Below are 14,660 nucleotides of genomic sequence, written 5' to 3'. Positions count from 1 at the left end.
TGGGAACTCCCTTTTTTCATGGAATTATATTTACGCCTACCATATGAGAGTTACCGACAATGGTGAAGTTGCAGTGCATAGGGTCTGCCTATAATAACACGGAAATTTCATCAAAACTTCAGGAACTCCCCGTTAACACCATTGCTTCAGGCACCTGCCAGTCATGGATTTGCTACCTGTCCCAAGCATAAATAGGACCTGCTGTTCCCTCCTCGTCCACACTCTTTCATCACACTGCTCAACAGTGCTTGGCTGACCATGATGCACCTACACAGAAAGTTGTGCACTTCTAACCCCTCAACAGCTAGTCAATAAATCCATCATTTTGAGTGGTATGACTCTGACGATGGAGGTTTCTAATGGTGCATCTGAATAGTGTAGTGAGCCGCATGGAATACGCTCTGGCACTGTTCTGCAGCTCTTAGCAGTATGCACTGCTAGATTTCTCTTACGTTGTTTTCTTTTTGTTTTAAGGAGGCGCTACGGCTACACCAGCCAGGATCCCTCCACATCGACCTTCGCCCATGCTCTCCCTACCGTCTGCCTACCCTTAAAGGTTGATCAAGCCCTTAAGGGTAAGGCTATGTTTTCAAGCGGACGGAGAGTCTGCCACCGTCATTTTTTGGGGTCATTCTTGATGGAGTTATAGCTCTTATAGCTCAGGGTGTGACTGAAAAAGATGGAAGGCGGTGGGGATCTCTGTCTGCAGTGAAAATGCAAGCTTTTACGTTTCGGGGGAACAAGTCTTACCTTCCAGGGTAGACAGTGGGCGTGACATTAGTGAAGAATGTGAACGAACGCCTGGCTGTGTGGCAGTATCGTCCCGTTCTTCTTTGCCAACATCATCTATATCCATGTTTCTTTACTGCCGGTCATGTGGAATATATTGTCTCCTATTGCTGTTGTGACTAGACGATGGGTGTCTCTGTTCAATGGGGGTTTATTGTCGTGTCTATAAGCTTTGTCTACATAAGACCTGAATAGAATCACCCGTTTGAATCGACCGAGGCTCACTGTCTACATCTAACCTAGAATCCAGTGGACCATCTGGAAAGTCTAGCCTAGGCTTCGATGGTTAAGTCAAACGCCATACCTTACACCACACGAGCCGTGAGAGACGGTCATAAACTGACCGTAGCATGTCATCTTCAAAATGACACCGTCTTGACATTTCCTTCTCCGTAGCCACATTTGTCTACTCCAATTCTGACTACTAAATTGATATACCTTGTGTCAGAGGAAGCTTGTGACTGGGAGATGTGGGCAATGCGGGTTGGGATCATTGAGGAGGTGACTTCATCAGTGTTTCTGTGGGGTTGTCGGCCGGTCCGGTATAGTCTAACACTATACCTGGCACAGCCATATCCTGACTACCATGCCACTCCACTGATAACTCTTTTTTGACAATCTTATTTTCTCTATAGCCACATTTGTCTACTCCAAGTCTGACCACTTAACTCATATATCTGGCGTCAGAGGAAGCTTGTGGCGAGGGAAATCGGGATTTGCCAAACAGAATTATCAATGGGGCCGATTTATGGTTTGTTTGCGATTTTACCAGCTGCTGGAGGCAGATTTCCCAGGAATTCCTTAGTTTCTATATCCCCGTCGCCAGTTGACCCCCCCCTTCCTTTGCGTCAATATTTTCTTGCCGACCGTCTATGGCTTTTTCCATCCTTCATACAGCTTTTCCTCTCATCACCTCACCGTTCGTACTTTTCTAATGTTCTCCCATTGCATTCTGTACTACCATTTTCACATACCATTCATTGACTTTCCACCTCCCTTTCGTCTGTTATCTCCTTATGCCCCCGCTCCCATTTTCGATATCTCTTCGCCCTGTTTCACTATCATGCCCTTCTCCTGTCTGCTGTCTTTCATTACCTTTTCTGTACCACCCAAAGGCCTCATGTATAAACCTCCTGCAGCATACTGTCTGTCTGCCTAGTCTTTCATTGTCTTGACTTTTGAAGTGTCTTGTCCTTTGTTCCCTGTTAATTCTATTTTGCCTGCACTGTTTCCTTTCGCTTCCCCTTTGGGTAGTTTTTTTTTTTTTTTTTTTTTTGTTTTATTAATGAATCACCACTTTTGAGTGGAGCTTTCTTCCCGCAATCAAGCTGATCCCTCAACTGTATAACATACCATGTAGTCGTAGCAGGCCTATCAAGCCTTTTTCAACCTTTCTGTGGTTCTGAATAGTCAGATGCATACGTAGTCTAATGTAAGTGAACACACACAACACAGCGTATCCCGGATAAGGTTCCCATAAGTCAAACGATAAACATATACTTTTATCCACTATCTAACAAATTCTAAACAAGCTATACCCCAGTCAGATACATCTCATTTTCACCCATTTCACATCCACCCCCCCTACTGACTTCTAGCTGCCCGTTCCTGCTCCTTCCTCAATCTTCTCTGCCTCCATTTAATGCCCTTCTGCATAACTACCCACAAACTTGGCGACACAATTACAGAAATTAACCCCAGCGTTGTATACGCCCACCCCTGTCCCATCGCCTCACTCATTGGCGTAATCGCCGCTGAAGCTGCAGCTCCCAACTCACAGCGAAATAAATTACACGCTGCCGTTGCAGCTGCAGATCGACTAGGCCACAGATCAACAAGAATGGCGTTCAAGACCTGCGATGTGCCATTCAGACTCCACCCCGAGATGAAGAGCAGGATGATCGGCGCAGCTAAATTGACTTTGTGACCGAGGACCCAGCCGTAGGCGATCATGGACACGATGCACGTGTAGTACATCGGCAGCCCGACTTCCAGCCTTGCCTTTTCAATATTAAAAGTAGTGAGATCTTGTCGCACGTTCCTGATAACGGGGAGTCCCGCCTTGGCGGCATGTCGACGATAATTCCAGTCCATTAGACGGCCCGTGGTGAATGCTGATACGATGCCGCCGGCCCCGATAGGGAGGTACATCAGTCCTGTTTCGATGTCATTGAGATGGTAGGTATCGTGGAATGAGGTCGTAGCTCCAGTCATTACTGCGTAGAAGCATGCGAAGGTTAGCCCCGTGGCGAGTAGGATAACGCCCGTTTCGAGGTCGGCGGTGACTTTCAGTGTGGACATGGGTGATGGGCACCGGAAGGAGTAGTTCTTGCGTACTTCGGCGAGTTTGCTTTCCTCTACGACGAGACCTTTGGCCTTTCGGTTGCGGTGCCGGATTGTGTCACTGAGGTTTTTGTTTAGCGTTGGGGGTGGAACGGAGCCGTCAGCGACCACTTTGCGGCAGGTCTCGGGGAGGAAGAGTAAGAGTGGAAGGAAGAAGGCGGCCGAGTAGATGAGAAGAAACCAGAATATCCAGTGCCAGTTGAGGTACTGACTGAGGAGTCCACCAATGATCGGGGATAGAGAAGGCCCGAGCATGCTCCCCAACGAAGCAAATGCGATGTATGTTCCTCGTTCTGCAGATGTCACCAGGTCTCCGACCAGGCCGTTGGCCAGCGCCACGGTGCCGCTGCTCCCTGCGCTTTGAAGGCATCGTAGACCTAGTAGTGAGCTGTAGTCGTTCTGTAGGCCGAGGCCGAGGTTGGCGGCGATGTAGAGGGTGAAGCAGATAATGTAGGCGGGACGTCTGCCGGCGGTGTCTGAGAATCCAGCGATCAACATGGGAGCAACGCCTTGCATTATCTGCAGTATAGAATATACCGTTAGTAATTAAATTGCTTTTAAGGGGATTTCAGACTCACCAGGTAGGTCGTGACAGTCAAGTCAATCTTGGATGTGGAGACATTCAGCGCTGCTGCTATCGTGTCCATGGCAGGGAAGTAGATGCTTGAGGAGAGTGGTGAGAAGAAGCTTGCCATAGAGCCAGTCGCTACCATGGCTCGCTTTTGGTTAACTGTGAAGACTGAAAATACATCCAGCCTTGGTGGTGCATTCTGGTCCGGCTCTTTTTCTATATCGGGGGCGTTGGCCTCTGTAGCCGATGAAGAGGATGGGTTGTTGGTCATAATGGACACTTGATTTCTTTGCGGAAGCTCTTCTCAGATATGAACAAACGATAAGTCCACTCATTCCTCAAGAAAAAGCAGGGTTGAAGGAGTAAAAAGAAATGATGCCCACAGTCCATTATTGTGACAGCTCGAGGCTATCCCGGTGCCGGCTTCCCATCCCGGAACCGGGCTTCTCCACCAATCAAAAAAACAGATCCTCATCCATACATCCCGTTACCGGGTTTCCAGCAGCAAGCATAAAATGATCCAATATACCCAGCAACTGGTCATTTCCAAAGTCAAACAATCATAAAATCACTCTTCTACTACAAATATACTAAGCAGGTCAACGACCATGGCAACCGAGAAAACCGCCCTCCTTCTCCTCGACGTACAGAACGGCATCGTCAACCGCCTCGAAAACACCTCCCAATACCTCCAAACCCTGTCAACAGTGACACAGGTGGCCCGCAACGCCCAACTCAACATCATTCATGTGGTAACAGCCTTCCGTGCTGGTCATCCAGAATGTAACCCTCGTAACCTCAGTGTGGCCAGAGCCAAGGAAATGGGGGCTTTCCGTAACGACGATGAGTCTACCCAGGTTCACCCTGCCGTGGCACCCCGCGGCGAAGAGCCTATCGTGACCAAGTATCGTGTCTCGGCTTTTACTTCCACGGAGTTGGATCTTATCCTCCGGTCGATGGGTATTACAGAGGTGGTAATGGCAGGGCTCATTACCAGTGGAGCTGTGCTGTCGACCGTTCGTGCGGCTGCGGATCTCGATTACAGTGTGAGTGTCTTGGAGGATGGGTGTATGGATCTGGATCCGGAGGTGCATCGGGTTTTGATGGAGAAGGTTTTCACGCGCCAGGGACGCGTTGTGAGTTCGAAGGAGTGGGTGGATGAGATTGCGAAGTGATTTGCTGTTAGTTGTAATGAGTGTGATTGTCTGTGCTACTGCATAAGTGACTTGAGAGTGAGGGTCTACCTACATGTTCATTTGGAACCGGGCTACGAGTGATTAGAGACTTGTCAATTAGACATTACTTTATTTGCTGTTATTCAGAAACCTGTTTGACACCTGGTCAACATCGTGTCACATCATTAGATATACATAAATACAGGTCCGATTCCACTGCTTCACGAAGCTCCCATCTTGTGTGCGAATGAAGCAAGTTCAAACAAAGTGAACAACGCAACGCCACAACGCCCCAACCATATGCTAAAATATACAAGCGCACCACTAAATTTCACTTCACCACCACAAGAAATCACAAAGTTCAGGTCTTATGTTGCGAATAAACAAGTTCAGAAACGAGCGACGCAATCACAGATTAATCAACAGTTATCTGCTGACGAAGTAGTTGGCTCCGACAACAGGGCCAAGGCCAATCTCTCTAGCCCAGCCGTCGAGGTCAAAACGGAGGCGCGACCAGACTCCCATCTTCTTGCCGCCGGTGGGAGAAGATCGAGTGAGTTCAAATCCAGCAGGCTGTTCGTAGAGAATGAACAGGTAGCGGTGCGGAGAACTTCCGGGAAGAGGATTAGGTCCAACGTAGTTGGCGATGAAAGGTGCAGCCACTCTGAGGAAGAAGTGACCATTTTCGCTCATGATTGGCTCCAGACCAGACTGGATCCAGTGGCACTTAGGGCCGAGCACCCGACAGGAAGGAAATGGCGCATCCAGGTCGAGACAAACAATCATATAGGTTCCGTTGCCCTTCAGGCGAGGGAACGACATACGTGGTGGATGGGCAGCATCTGGTCGGTTAGTTCGGGTATGATCAGGAATCTAGATACGGGAATGATGACTTACCACGCTTGGAGACGAACTGACCTGGATAGATAAAATGACTGCTGAAGGTCAAGGTCAGGAGCTTTCTATGCTCGTTGCGAATCACCGCCATCGCTCTATCAACGTTGAAGTTGGTAGGCATCTCGCTGAAAGACGACTGATGTAACTTGACGCTTGAACTCTGACGCTGGAACGCTGACTCTTGAAGGATAACGCTCAAAGGATGACGGAATACAGAGAACGGGTGTGATGAAGAGAATAGATGTGAAGAAACGATCTATGACAGAGGCGCGTCAACAAAGGCATGAGGATATACTAGACGCGCTAAGGTCAACACTCAGGGTTAAGCGAGGGCGCGTGAATGTGAACTTCCTCTTCGGTGCTCGCCTCACGTGCTTCATTGCCCTGGACTGCACAACGCACAATGATTTAGAGATTCATGGAATTGTAAATCTGCACATGGTTTATCCTGTATGTTTGCTGTATGCTGTTGTGGTAGATGATTGTGCTCTATCATTGACTGGTGTGAAGTATCTGAATGTGTGACCAGCAGTGATCCAACTCAAAAGCGCCAGTTTGCCAACGATAATGCGACCAGTATATGGCCTCGTGCTCTGATAGCCATCAACTTTCTGATACACGGAATCACGGCATGCTTAACCAGGGGTCGGCCTACGCAATAGCTGTTATTGACAGTGCTAGACACAATGCTAAGGAGCCCGTCTGTTCATCCATGACAGGCTGCATCAGGCTGCATCAGACTAATCAGAACTCTAAATATGTTCACTGCTTATATAACATGCTAATCGACAAACAGTCCACCAGATGCAATAATATGTGCCCCATTTATCCACCTTGACCTTTCCTCGCACAGAAATCCCACAACATACGCAATTTCATCCGGCTCAGCCATCCGTGGCGCAACTGGGGTCTGATCAATAATGGGCTGCAGGATCTTCATCTGTTCTTCACCTGCTGCTGCAAAACCTTCCGTCTTGGTTGGGCCCGGACTGACCGCGTTGACAGTGCAGCCATACTTGGGTGGAAGCTCCTTGGCCCTGAATGAATCAGAAACAATGCCTAGTGTATTCAAGAGGAGTAAGGCATACCAGCATTTCGTAAAAGAATCGACCATTCCCTTGGTACCGGCATAGATGGTCTGATTTGGCGGAGGTCCTCGTGCCGAAACACTCACGATGTTGACAATTCTCCCAGTATTCTTGGTGAGGTGCTTCAAGCTGGCTTGAGTCAACAAGAACGTCCCGCGTCCATTAACATTGACCAGCCTGTCCCAGTCATCAAGCGTCTGCTCTTCAAACGGCTTGTTCACTGCTAGTGCAACACAATTGACCACGATATCGACCCGACCCCAATTCGATACCGCAGCATCGACCAGCGCCTGTGGAGCAGACACTGAGCCCATATCCGCTTCAACAGCGACCGACGGAGATGGCAAAGACGCCACCAGGGCGACTGCTTCAGCTTTGAGAGCCGGAAAAGGATAATTGACAACTGTGCTCGCTCCGCGGGCAGAGAGTTCCCGCACAATGGCGGCGCCAATCCCTGAGGACGAGCCGCTGACGATAGCGACCTTGTGGAGGAGAGTTTGTTCAACCATTTTGGGCGAGACGTGACTGCTGATTAGATCCAGTCGAGTAGTAGGAGACATGGTGAGTGGGATATAACCTTGTGTAGTTGTGTTCCTGCCGAGTGCCATATATGATCGGTTCGGTTCAACGTCCCGGCGCTTGGAGATCAATTGCTCCCCCGCTATCCGAGTGTCTCCCGCCGCCCGCAGTTCCTCGTGCTCTCGCTCTCCACAACCCGACTTCAGGTAACCCGCTTGTCCCGGCACACCGAGAGACATTGAGTTTCTCTTGTGTGTCGGATAGTATTAACGTAGGGGTGGCGGAAGCTCCCAATAGTTGCGTCCTAGAGTATTCCGCGCTTAAACTATTCTACATCGGCGACTGGACACCGTAGAAAGAAGAAAAGCATATTCTAGCTGCTTAGCTGTTCCAATATTACACTTGGACAATACCAAGAGGAGTGGTAGTAGTCCTAATATGTCTTCTGTGAGCTGTCAAATAGGTGACATCTGATGATCCGCCAAGCCAGGGCTACATGTCTCGACAGCCCGATCTGTTGTAGCATAGTTGTTTTAGATTACTTGTTTCCACAGTGAGTGGTCTATTGCTGGTATAGTATATCTACCTCTAGCACTCTCCAACTTATGTACACCATGACATTAATTCTCAAGCACCCATCTGAGACTAGTAGTTCCAGACTAACCAAGAAGCCTCGAAAATATTTACCCGGTAAGCAAGCAGCCACGTAACACAGTAATCAATCACAACTTTGATTCTTTGGCATTGTCCAGCCCTCTCGTTCCAGACCGATCATCCTTGTCCAAATACCCACAGATGCGCCCTTGAGGATCCCATTTGCGACGGATGTCCATCAACCGTCGTGCATTATCATCCGCCCAGTACTTTGTCTTTCGCACCTGAAAGTCCGCATCCCCCAGATAAGACCCGACTCCATGTCGCTGAACTCCCTTCATCACATCAGCCACCCACGCTTGACATCTCGCATCGTCCTTCTCCTTCTCCCACACAGTGTAGAGTGCAAAGTAATGGTCCGACTGCATGCTAAATGCCATATCGGGTAGTTTCCGACGGCTGCAGGGATACATGGCGTACCAGAGTGCAAACGCTTTCTTGTGGGGCAGTGTCGTAAACGCCTCCTCCAGCACGGCAGGGACATCGGCATCATTTCGAATGTAGGCGTTCTCGGCGCAGTATCGGTGTCGCTCTGGGTTAGCCTTGGCTTGGTTAATATATTGATTCTCCAAGCTATCCACCTGGCAGAACCACTCCTGGATCGCCCCCGTTGGCCGGGTGATCTGCGCTGGGCGTAAAGCCTTCTCAGCCTCTTCAGGGGTTGACTTCATGGCGACGAATAGGACAAAGAAGCAGTGCTCGTCAATCCCCTCTGGGTACGCGGCCACAGCGGCGATTTCAGTGTCCTCGTCAAAACTAGGAGTGATGGAGAGCAGCCAGTCAAAGACTTGTCGGTACTGTCGAATGGGATAGACATAGCCAGACGAGCGGAAACCATCCTTAGGATATGGAATTAGTTCCAGATGATACTGCGTCACCACACCTGGGAAGCCAGGACCAGCTCCCCTGGCTGCCCAATAGAGATCGCGGTTTTGGGTGGCGTTGCAGTGAAGCAGCTCGCCTGTGGCTGTCACTACATCCACTGCCTGAACTCGTTCACAGGCCCAGCCCCAATTCTGTCAAACACTTATTAGCTGGTCGAGATGCAATAGTGGAAGCGCATTAACTGACACGACAATTCCATCCCATACCGCCTTGTAGCAGAAAGCCACCCAGCCCCACGTCGGGACAGTGTCCGCCCGGGAACATCAAACCATAATCCTTGATCAGAAGTCCATTGAGCTCCTTTCCTGTCATACTGGGAGTGGCTATCGCAATGCGGTTCTCTGCATCCACTTCCAAGTGCGTGTAGTTCCCCAGATCAATGAGGATGGATTCATCGCGGACACTCCATGCTGCCCATGAATGTCCTCCCGATCGTATAGCAACGCGACAGTTCTTTTCGGCGGCTAGCTTCACTGCAGCGATGATATCCTTTGTGCTGGTAGCTTTGACAACTGCCAAGGGAAAGCGTTGGGGACGACGGTGATTGAATACGCGACCTACACGAGCCTCTTCGTAGACGGCTGGTTCAGCCGAATCCCGCCAGACAATGTGCATGGTGTGCTGAAAGTGGGTAAATGAGGTTAAGAGGGTGAGATTGTGGTTGACCCAGGCACAGTGAGCGAGCGGCAAGCATTTAAGGTTATAGCGTGACAGGGATGGTATACGCGCCGTGACTCCCTCAAACTTCTCGGAACCCGCAGCGGGCCACATCTTACCCCGCACATCGCGGATCTGGACCGGTTTACATTTTCGGCTGAGTGGAGGTCATTTGCAGCTTAATTGGAAATGGTGGTTTGATCGATGAGTGAAGGGCCTGTTGGCTAATGCCCTGTCACGGCTCCGCTTCCGAAGCATGACCTGCTCCTCATATATTCTTCATTAGCGTTGACGGTTCGGAATAGACTTAGAATATTCGGGTTCCATTTTACTTCCGATATCAATGTAGGGTAATTGTTCATACTCTGGTGCCAGCAATCTCTGGTTCCACTCAACCCGTTGCGATAGTATTCTGAGGCCGGTGTCTTTAAAAAAGCATTCTGCTTTATCGTAACAGTACAATGAGCTGTATGTTTATCAAATAATTGATAGGAAAAGATGTAGGTACGCGGCCATCAATATATAAGCGGCGGGCAGTGGAGGTAGTGTAGAATAATACATCTCTGTTGGTTCATGCAATATGGCGGCCAATCGAGATCCCCCTTCGAACAGTGGCCGCATATTTGAGACTCAGAGATACGAGGACAATCAAGCAGTGCCGAATGAGAATCTCCGATTGAGTTTCAGATAAGGGGCAGATTCTTACTGAACGGTAAAGTTACTGCCAATAAGATGGCAGCAAATTCAGCAACCTGAGAGGAGCTTCTAATGTCCCATGGGCCAAACTGGTTCATCGTCATGAAAGATTCGCCTTCCGCTTTGCGTCGTGGATTCGTCAAATAGTCGACGTAGTCCCCAATATACTCGGCAATGATTATATAGAGCTCATGTCGATTCATCGACCAGAGCAAGCGACGGAACCTATGGTGTCAGATGCTTAGCTGCTTCCTCCACATTCTCTCTCACTTGGCGTAAGAGACTTCTAAACATAGACAATGGGTGCAGTGGTGACTAACCATTGTTCCGCCAGGTTTTCATCCTGTATAACGTCCTTTTCGGCGTGGATCCATGCCGCCAGTTGAGCAACTTCCTGCATCATGACCCGGGGTAACTCGGCTCGCACCACGGGTTTGACTTCAAGAATGGCTTTGGTCTTTCCATTACTATTTAGGTACATATGGCCATCCGTCCGTGCTTCATACAGCTTGATGCCTTTCTCAGCACAGACTTTGTACCCCTTCCGTTCTGGGGTCCAATGGGCTTCGACGCCTTCGATAGAGAAGGTTGCTACACTTGCCAGACCCAGCAAGTATGCATTCACCATGATCTCATCAGAGACTTGTGGAGAGTCTTCCAATCGATGTAGGCAGTTTCGGACGACTGGTAGATTTGACTCTCACTGCTTGATGGTAGTTCATGTGTTCCTTTCCTTTGCTCTTCCGGATCTCCATATGATCTTCAGGTATTCTGCCAGATGAGTCGCATAAGGATGTGTTTGAGTTTGTTCGGAGAAGCTTTTGCTGCTTGGCTCTGTTTTGCTCTTCCTCAATCGCTCGGACCATGGAGTGAAATTGGCGTTCGTTGGATATCCCCCACTGCATTGTTCAGGTGTAAAACTACGCTGATCCCGAAGAACCCCTTCGCCGGAATGAAGTCTTGCCTATTGTCGGATTCATGCGATGGCGGCTGAATCAATTTGATTATATCAAGCATCGCACTTTTCCGGTGAGTGTCGTGTATTTGATTGGGTTCCAAGTCACCTCACACCATTCAAGTAGCCCTGAATCGTTAGAAGCTACAAATACCTGCTCTAACGCAATTATTGTATCACAGGTCCTAGTAATCTCCATCTTCCGCTCTCAGGCCCGACTCTTGCAGACGAATCACGACGGAGAGCATCTTCACATTTTGAAAAGCAAATTTGTTGATTTCACTGAGAACTGTCGTGAAAATTATGAAGTAGTTGCGCGGTGGATCTATAGTATTCCCTGCGGAGACACTCAGACCCCTCTGGCAATCAAGGGCGAGGAGTTGCCCAAGCGGAGCTACGAGCAGATCGAGAAGGGATTCGGTCATCTTACACGACAGGCAGAGGACTACCATAAACGCAAGAAGATGAAGGAATAGTTCTCGCGCGGGGATGCAAGGGATTATCGGGCTCTATAAGTGCTAGTCTGACGTTGGTGAAGGGGGCGGTAATCGTGTATCTCAGAAAGGTGGCGATATGTGCTATAGTACAAGAAGATGGGGAATTGACCATTGCTTGCTGTTCACTATATATATTGAAGTTGTAGGTTTTTGAACGAGACTTAGATTATTTTTCCCGATTCGATTCATTGCCAAGCTGTATCACATGCTCGTCAGGCTAACCCCAAAGCAGGCAACAATGTCAGGCCCACATGTAGCATATCGTCCAATTGAATGGTAACAGTTTCGGCAGGTGACAGCGGAAACAATCCGAACCAACTAGGAAAGGAAAGTACTAAGGGCAGCCTGCAGCAAGTCCAGCTCTCTCACAACCGAGGATTCCGTCTCTTATATTTCCTGACACTCCCGAGACCCCCCGAATTGCTTGCCCTTTTCAGCCAACAATCTGAATACTCGTTCGTCCCATTCGTTTAGCCTCGTCCAGGCACCTGTCCTTGGACCATCCTCGTGAGATCTATCCCACCGGTCTGGGACGTGCGCCGGACGCCCTCTGTCCCTGGACTGGGGCTCGATCGCCGCCATGTCGCCCTCCAAGCAGTCTGGTATGTGCGCCGTCTCCAATACCAAGTTTTCCTTGCTTTTGTTGTAGCCCACTCAATGCCTATCTTACCTCTTTCGCACAATAGTTGCCATGGCGGACATGCCATTTATCGTCTCCACCGGCACCAAGAAAGTCGATCCTCGTACCCGCAAACTCATTCGCAGCCATGTCATGATTGGCAAGAACCGTGGCAAATCCCGCTATCGCCAAGCAGAGGCCGATCCATCGACTCCGGCGGACGCGTGCACAGACGACACTTCGGCTCCTCCTGCCGATGGGGTGGATTTATCATTATTGCCATCTACACAAGTGCCAGCCACCCGCGTGGCCTCAGATCTTCCCCGCAGAGTTGGCAACGACATGTCCTTCGTCCAGCTGGCTGATGACACCACCAGCCCTGCTGCCCTAGCCACTATCCTTCGCTGTAGGTGCCGCGTCCCCGATTCGACCTGCTGGTGATTCAATCGGGCCCACTAAATGTAAACCCACATAGTCACTGAACGGGCAAAGACAGAGTTCTACCCGCTTGCCGTATGCATAGTGTTCAACGCCTCTAGTCGATCATGGGTTCTCGACATGCTGTCACTAGACGCAGCCTACCTCAACGCCATGGTCATCACCACCCAATCATACTTTGGTATCTACAAGGGGCCGGAAGCGGCCCAGTCCCCTCATCTGGGGAAAGCTATCCGCCTGCTACGGAATCGGCTCGGAGGAGAGCAGGTCCACGTGTCCAATGCAACCGTAATGGTCGTCATTATCTTGATTCTGCACGCGCATATCGTGGGTGATTACGCTGCCGTACTACACCACACCCAGGGTTTACGCAAGATGGTCCGGCTGCGCGGGGGACTAGGAGCATTTACATCCAATAACAAACTAGTCATTGACCTTATCCGGTGGGTCTTCCCTCCATTTCATCTCTCTATTGTCCTTGCCAATTATTATATTCCCTTTTCGTATTAGACTATCTCGATGGTTGCAACCTAACCTGTGATCAGATGCGATGTGGGACTAGCGATCCACAGTGGAGAAAAACCCGCCTTTTTCGAAAATCGCGATCTCGACATCTTTGTCCCATCCGACCTTTGCTTCACGCCGCGATCTCGCCCCGTTCCGTCGTTCGTCCGGGAGCTTGACCCCAGTCTCGCGCGGATGTGGCACATTATGCAGGGATTCTGTACCCAGGTCAACTTGACCACCAAGACGAATGACATGATTCCAGAGACGGAATTCATGAAAACAATGGCCTCCGTCATGTACCCTCTGTTACACATGAGTTTCGAGCCCGGGTCCCTCGACGAGGCGATCCGCCTAGCTTTACTCAGCTATGGATTTGACATCTTCCTCCAGTTCCGCAGCGACCCGACCCAGTACGTCCACCTGGCTGCCTCGTACCAGCGCTGCTTAAATGGCTTAGCCAAGCGAAACGATGTCTCTCCTCAACTCTGGATCTGGTTGTTAACTGTCGGTGGTCTTGTGGTGTTTTTACCCGCCGTCAGGCGGAATTTCCGGCACTGGCTGCTGTATTACCTAGGAAGCTGTCGTGTCCGCTCGTGGGAGGAGATGCGGGCCATCCTCTCCTCATTCATTTGGATTGGACTCGTGCATGATCAAGGAGGCAAGGATATTTTTGACAAGTTGTTTGCCAATCTAGAGCCTGGGGCGGAGACATTTGTTCATCAGACGTCTTGGAAATTAATCACATGTTAGCGTTGTTATGATTCATGTTGTTAGTATTTGTTCATGGTTGGGAAGATAGATTAGAGAATGACTATATATTGGCAAGTACAGCCACTAGTACAGTATGTTGGACTCTTCTTGACACGCAGCACTAGTTCTGTAGTAATTTGATGGAGGGAATTGGTAGTGCTGATCATGTGATATTCAGCCCATTTACAGTGACGTCACGTCAAGCTGGCGAATAATAAAACACGCGACTATAGTTTTGATTATTTGTTCTTCGTTGCGGTTATTTTTGTACAATTCGACAACTGTAGTAGTAAGACATATATAACTAGAAGAGCTATACACACTGTTGAGGGAAAGCTTGGTCAGTAGTTTCACTTCAAATAAATATATATATATGTACATTATGACCAAATGTCATCCGCTTCCTAAGTAATTACATGGGTTCACCATGAGCGTGAGTTCCTGTAACCAGCTAAGTCAGTACTTACTATCATCTCCATACTAGGTCCGTCAGCATCGAAGTCATAAGGGAGGAAAACCATTAAGTGAGTCAAGAAAAGTCTGCATAGATTGACCTCAAAGAAGTGAAGAATAACCTATCCCTCCCGAGCCCACCCAGTACTAACAACAAACAGAAACAA

The 14,660-nt window shown here is 49.3% G+C and overlaps 7 protein-coding genes across 7 annotated transcripts; 2 read left to right on the top strand and 5 right to left on the bottom strand.

The window, feature by feature from the left end:
- Nucleotides 1-2,373: 2,373 nt before the first annotated feature.
- On the bottom strand, nucleotides 2,374-3,974 carry BO83DRAFT_367986 (MFS transporter; the record flags this gene model as incomplete). The annotated part of the gene is made up of 2 exons (XM_025529791.1): nucleotides 2,374-3,651; nucleotides 3,711-3,974. The coding sequence occupies 2 exons, from the start codon at nucleotides 3,972-3,974 to the stop codon at nucleotides 2,374-2,376; spliced, it is 1,542 nt and encodes a 513-aa protein (XP_025384510.1).
- Nucleotides 3,975-4,311: 337 nt separating this feature from the next.
- BO83DRAFT_367983 (cysteine hydrolase family protein) lies at nucleotides 4,312-4,910 on the top strand (the record flags this gene model as incomplete). The annotated part of the gene is made up of 1 exon (XM_025529790.1): nucleotides 4,312-4,910. One exon carries the CDS (start codon nucleotides 4,312-4,314, stop codon nucleotides 4,876-4,878), a length of 567 nt encoding a protein of 188 aa, XP_025384509.1. The 3' UTR covers nucleotides 4,879-4,910.
- Nucleotides 4,911-5,304: 394 nt separating this feature from the next.
- Nucleotides 5,305-5,896, bottom strand: BO83DRAFT_430461 (YbhB/YbcL family Raf kinase inhibitor-like protein; the record flags this gene model as incomplete). Its single annotated transcript, XM_025535523.1, has 2 exons — nucleotides 5,305-5,720; nucleotides 5,776-5,896. The coding sequence occupies 2 exons, from the start codon at nucleotides 5,894-5,896 to the stop codon at nucleotides 5,305-5,307; spliced, it is 537 nt and encodes a 178-aa protein (XP_025384508.1).
- A 660-nt stretch (nucleotides 5,897-6,556) lies between these two features.
- BO83DRAFT_367980 (SDR family NAD(P)-dependent oxidoreductase) lies at nucleotides 6,557-7,452 on the bottom strand (the record flags this gene model as incomplete). Its single annotated transcript, XM_025529789.1, has 2 exons — nucleotides 6,864-7,452; nucleotides 6,557-6,812 (listed from the first exon to the last, which is right to left on the bottom strand). Exons 1-2 carry the CDS (start codon nucleotides 7,421-7,423, stop codon nucleotides 6,557-6,559), a joined length of 816 nt encoding a protein of 271 aa, XP_025384507.1. The 5' UTR covers nucleotides 7,424-7,452.
- A 498-nt stretch (nucleotides 7,453-7,950) lies between these two features.
- BO83DRAFT_367976 (FAD-binding oxidoreductase) lies at nucleotides 7,951-9,573 on the bottom strand. The gene is made up of 2 exons (XM_025529788.1): nucleotides 9,108-9,573; nucleotides 7,951-9,052 (listed from the first exon to the last, which is right to left on the bottom strand). The coding sequence occupies exons 1-2, from the start codon at nucleotides 9,534-9,536 to the stop codon at nucleotides 8,105-8,107; spliced, it is 1,377 nt and encodes a 458-aa protein (XP_025384506.1). The 5' UTR covers nucleotides 9,537-9,573; the 3' UTR covers nucleotides 7,951-8,104.
- A 688-nt stretch (nucleotides 9,574-10,261) lies between these two features.
- Nucleotides 10,262-10,902, bottom strand: BO83DRAFT_440284 (uncharacterized protein; the record flags this gene model as incomplete). Its single annotated transcript, XM_025536245.1, has 2 exons — nucleotides 10,262-10,499; nucleotides 10,595-10,902. 2 exons carry the CDS (start codon nucleotides 10,900-10,902, stop codon nucleotides 10,262-10,264), a joined length of 546 nt encoding a protein of 181 aa, XP_025384505.1.
- Nucleotides 10,903-12,112: 1,210 nt separating this feature from the next.
- Nucleotides 12,113-14,119, top strand: BO83DRAFT_345039 (uncharacterized protein). The gene is made up of 4 exons (XM_025528737.1): nucleotides 12,113-12,328; nucleotides 12,413-12,751; nucleotides 12,821-13,226; nucleotides 13,329-14,119. The coding sequence occupies exons 1-4, from the start codon at nucleotides 12,307-12,309 to the stop codon at nucleotides 14,038-14,040; spliced, it is 1,479 nt and encodes a 492-aa protein (XP_025384504.1). The 5' UTR covers nucleotides 12,113-12,306; the 3' UTR covers nucleotides 14,041-14,119.
- The last annotated feature ends 541 nt before the right edge of the window (nucleotides 14,120-14,660 follow it).

The sequence above is a fragment of the Aspergillus eucalypticola genome (genome assembly GCF_003184535.1).
Source record: "Aspergillus eucalypticola CBS 122712 chromosome Unknown BO83scaffold_27, whole genome shotgun sequence".
Lineage (NCBI taxonomy): Eukaryota > Fungi > Ascomycota > Eurotiomycetes > Eurotiales > Aspergillaceae > Aspergillus > Aspergillus eucalypticola.
This window is presented reverse-complemented; position numbering and strand designations above follow the sequence as displayed.

What these genes read in the sequence shown, in the direction of transcription:
- BO83DRAFT_345039 (XM_025528737.1), top strand. Translation starts at nt 12,307, where the DNA reads ATGTCGCCCTCCAAGCAGTCTG. An exon ending in GTCGCCCTCCAAGCAGTCTG is followed by an intron (nt 12,329 to 12,412) that starts GTATGTGCGCCG and finishes TTCGCACAATAG; the next exon opens with TTGCCATGGCGGACATGCCA. An exon ending in CCTAGCCACTATCCTTCGCT is followed by an intron (nt 12,752 to 12,820) that starts GTAGGTGCCGCG and finishes AAACCCACATAG; the next exon opens with TCACTGAACGGGCAAAGACA.
- BO83DRAFT_367976 (XM_025529788.1), bottom strand. Translation starts at nt 9,536, where the DNA reads ATGCACATTGTCTGGCGGGATTCGGCTGAACCAGCCGTCTACGAAGAG. An exon ending in GTATGGGATGGAATTGTCGT is followed by an intron (nt 9,053 to 9,107) that starts GTCAGTTAATGC and finishes AGTGTTTGACAG; the next exon opens with AATTGGGGCTGGGCCTGTGA.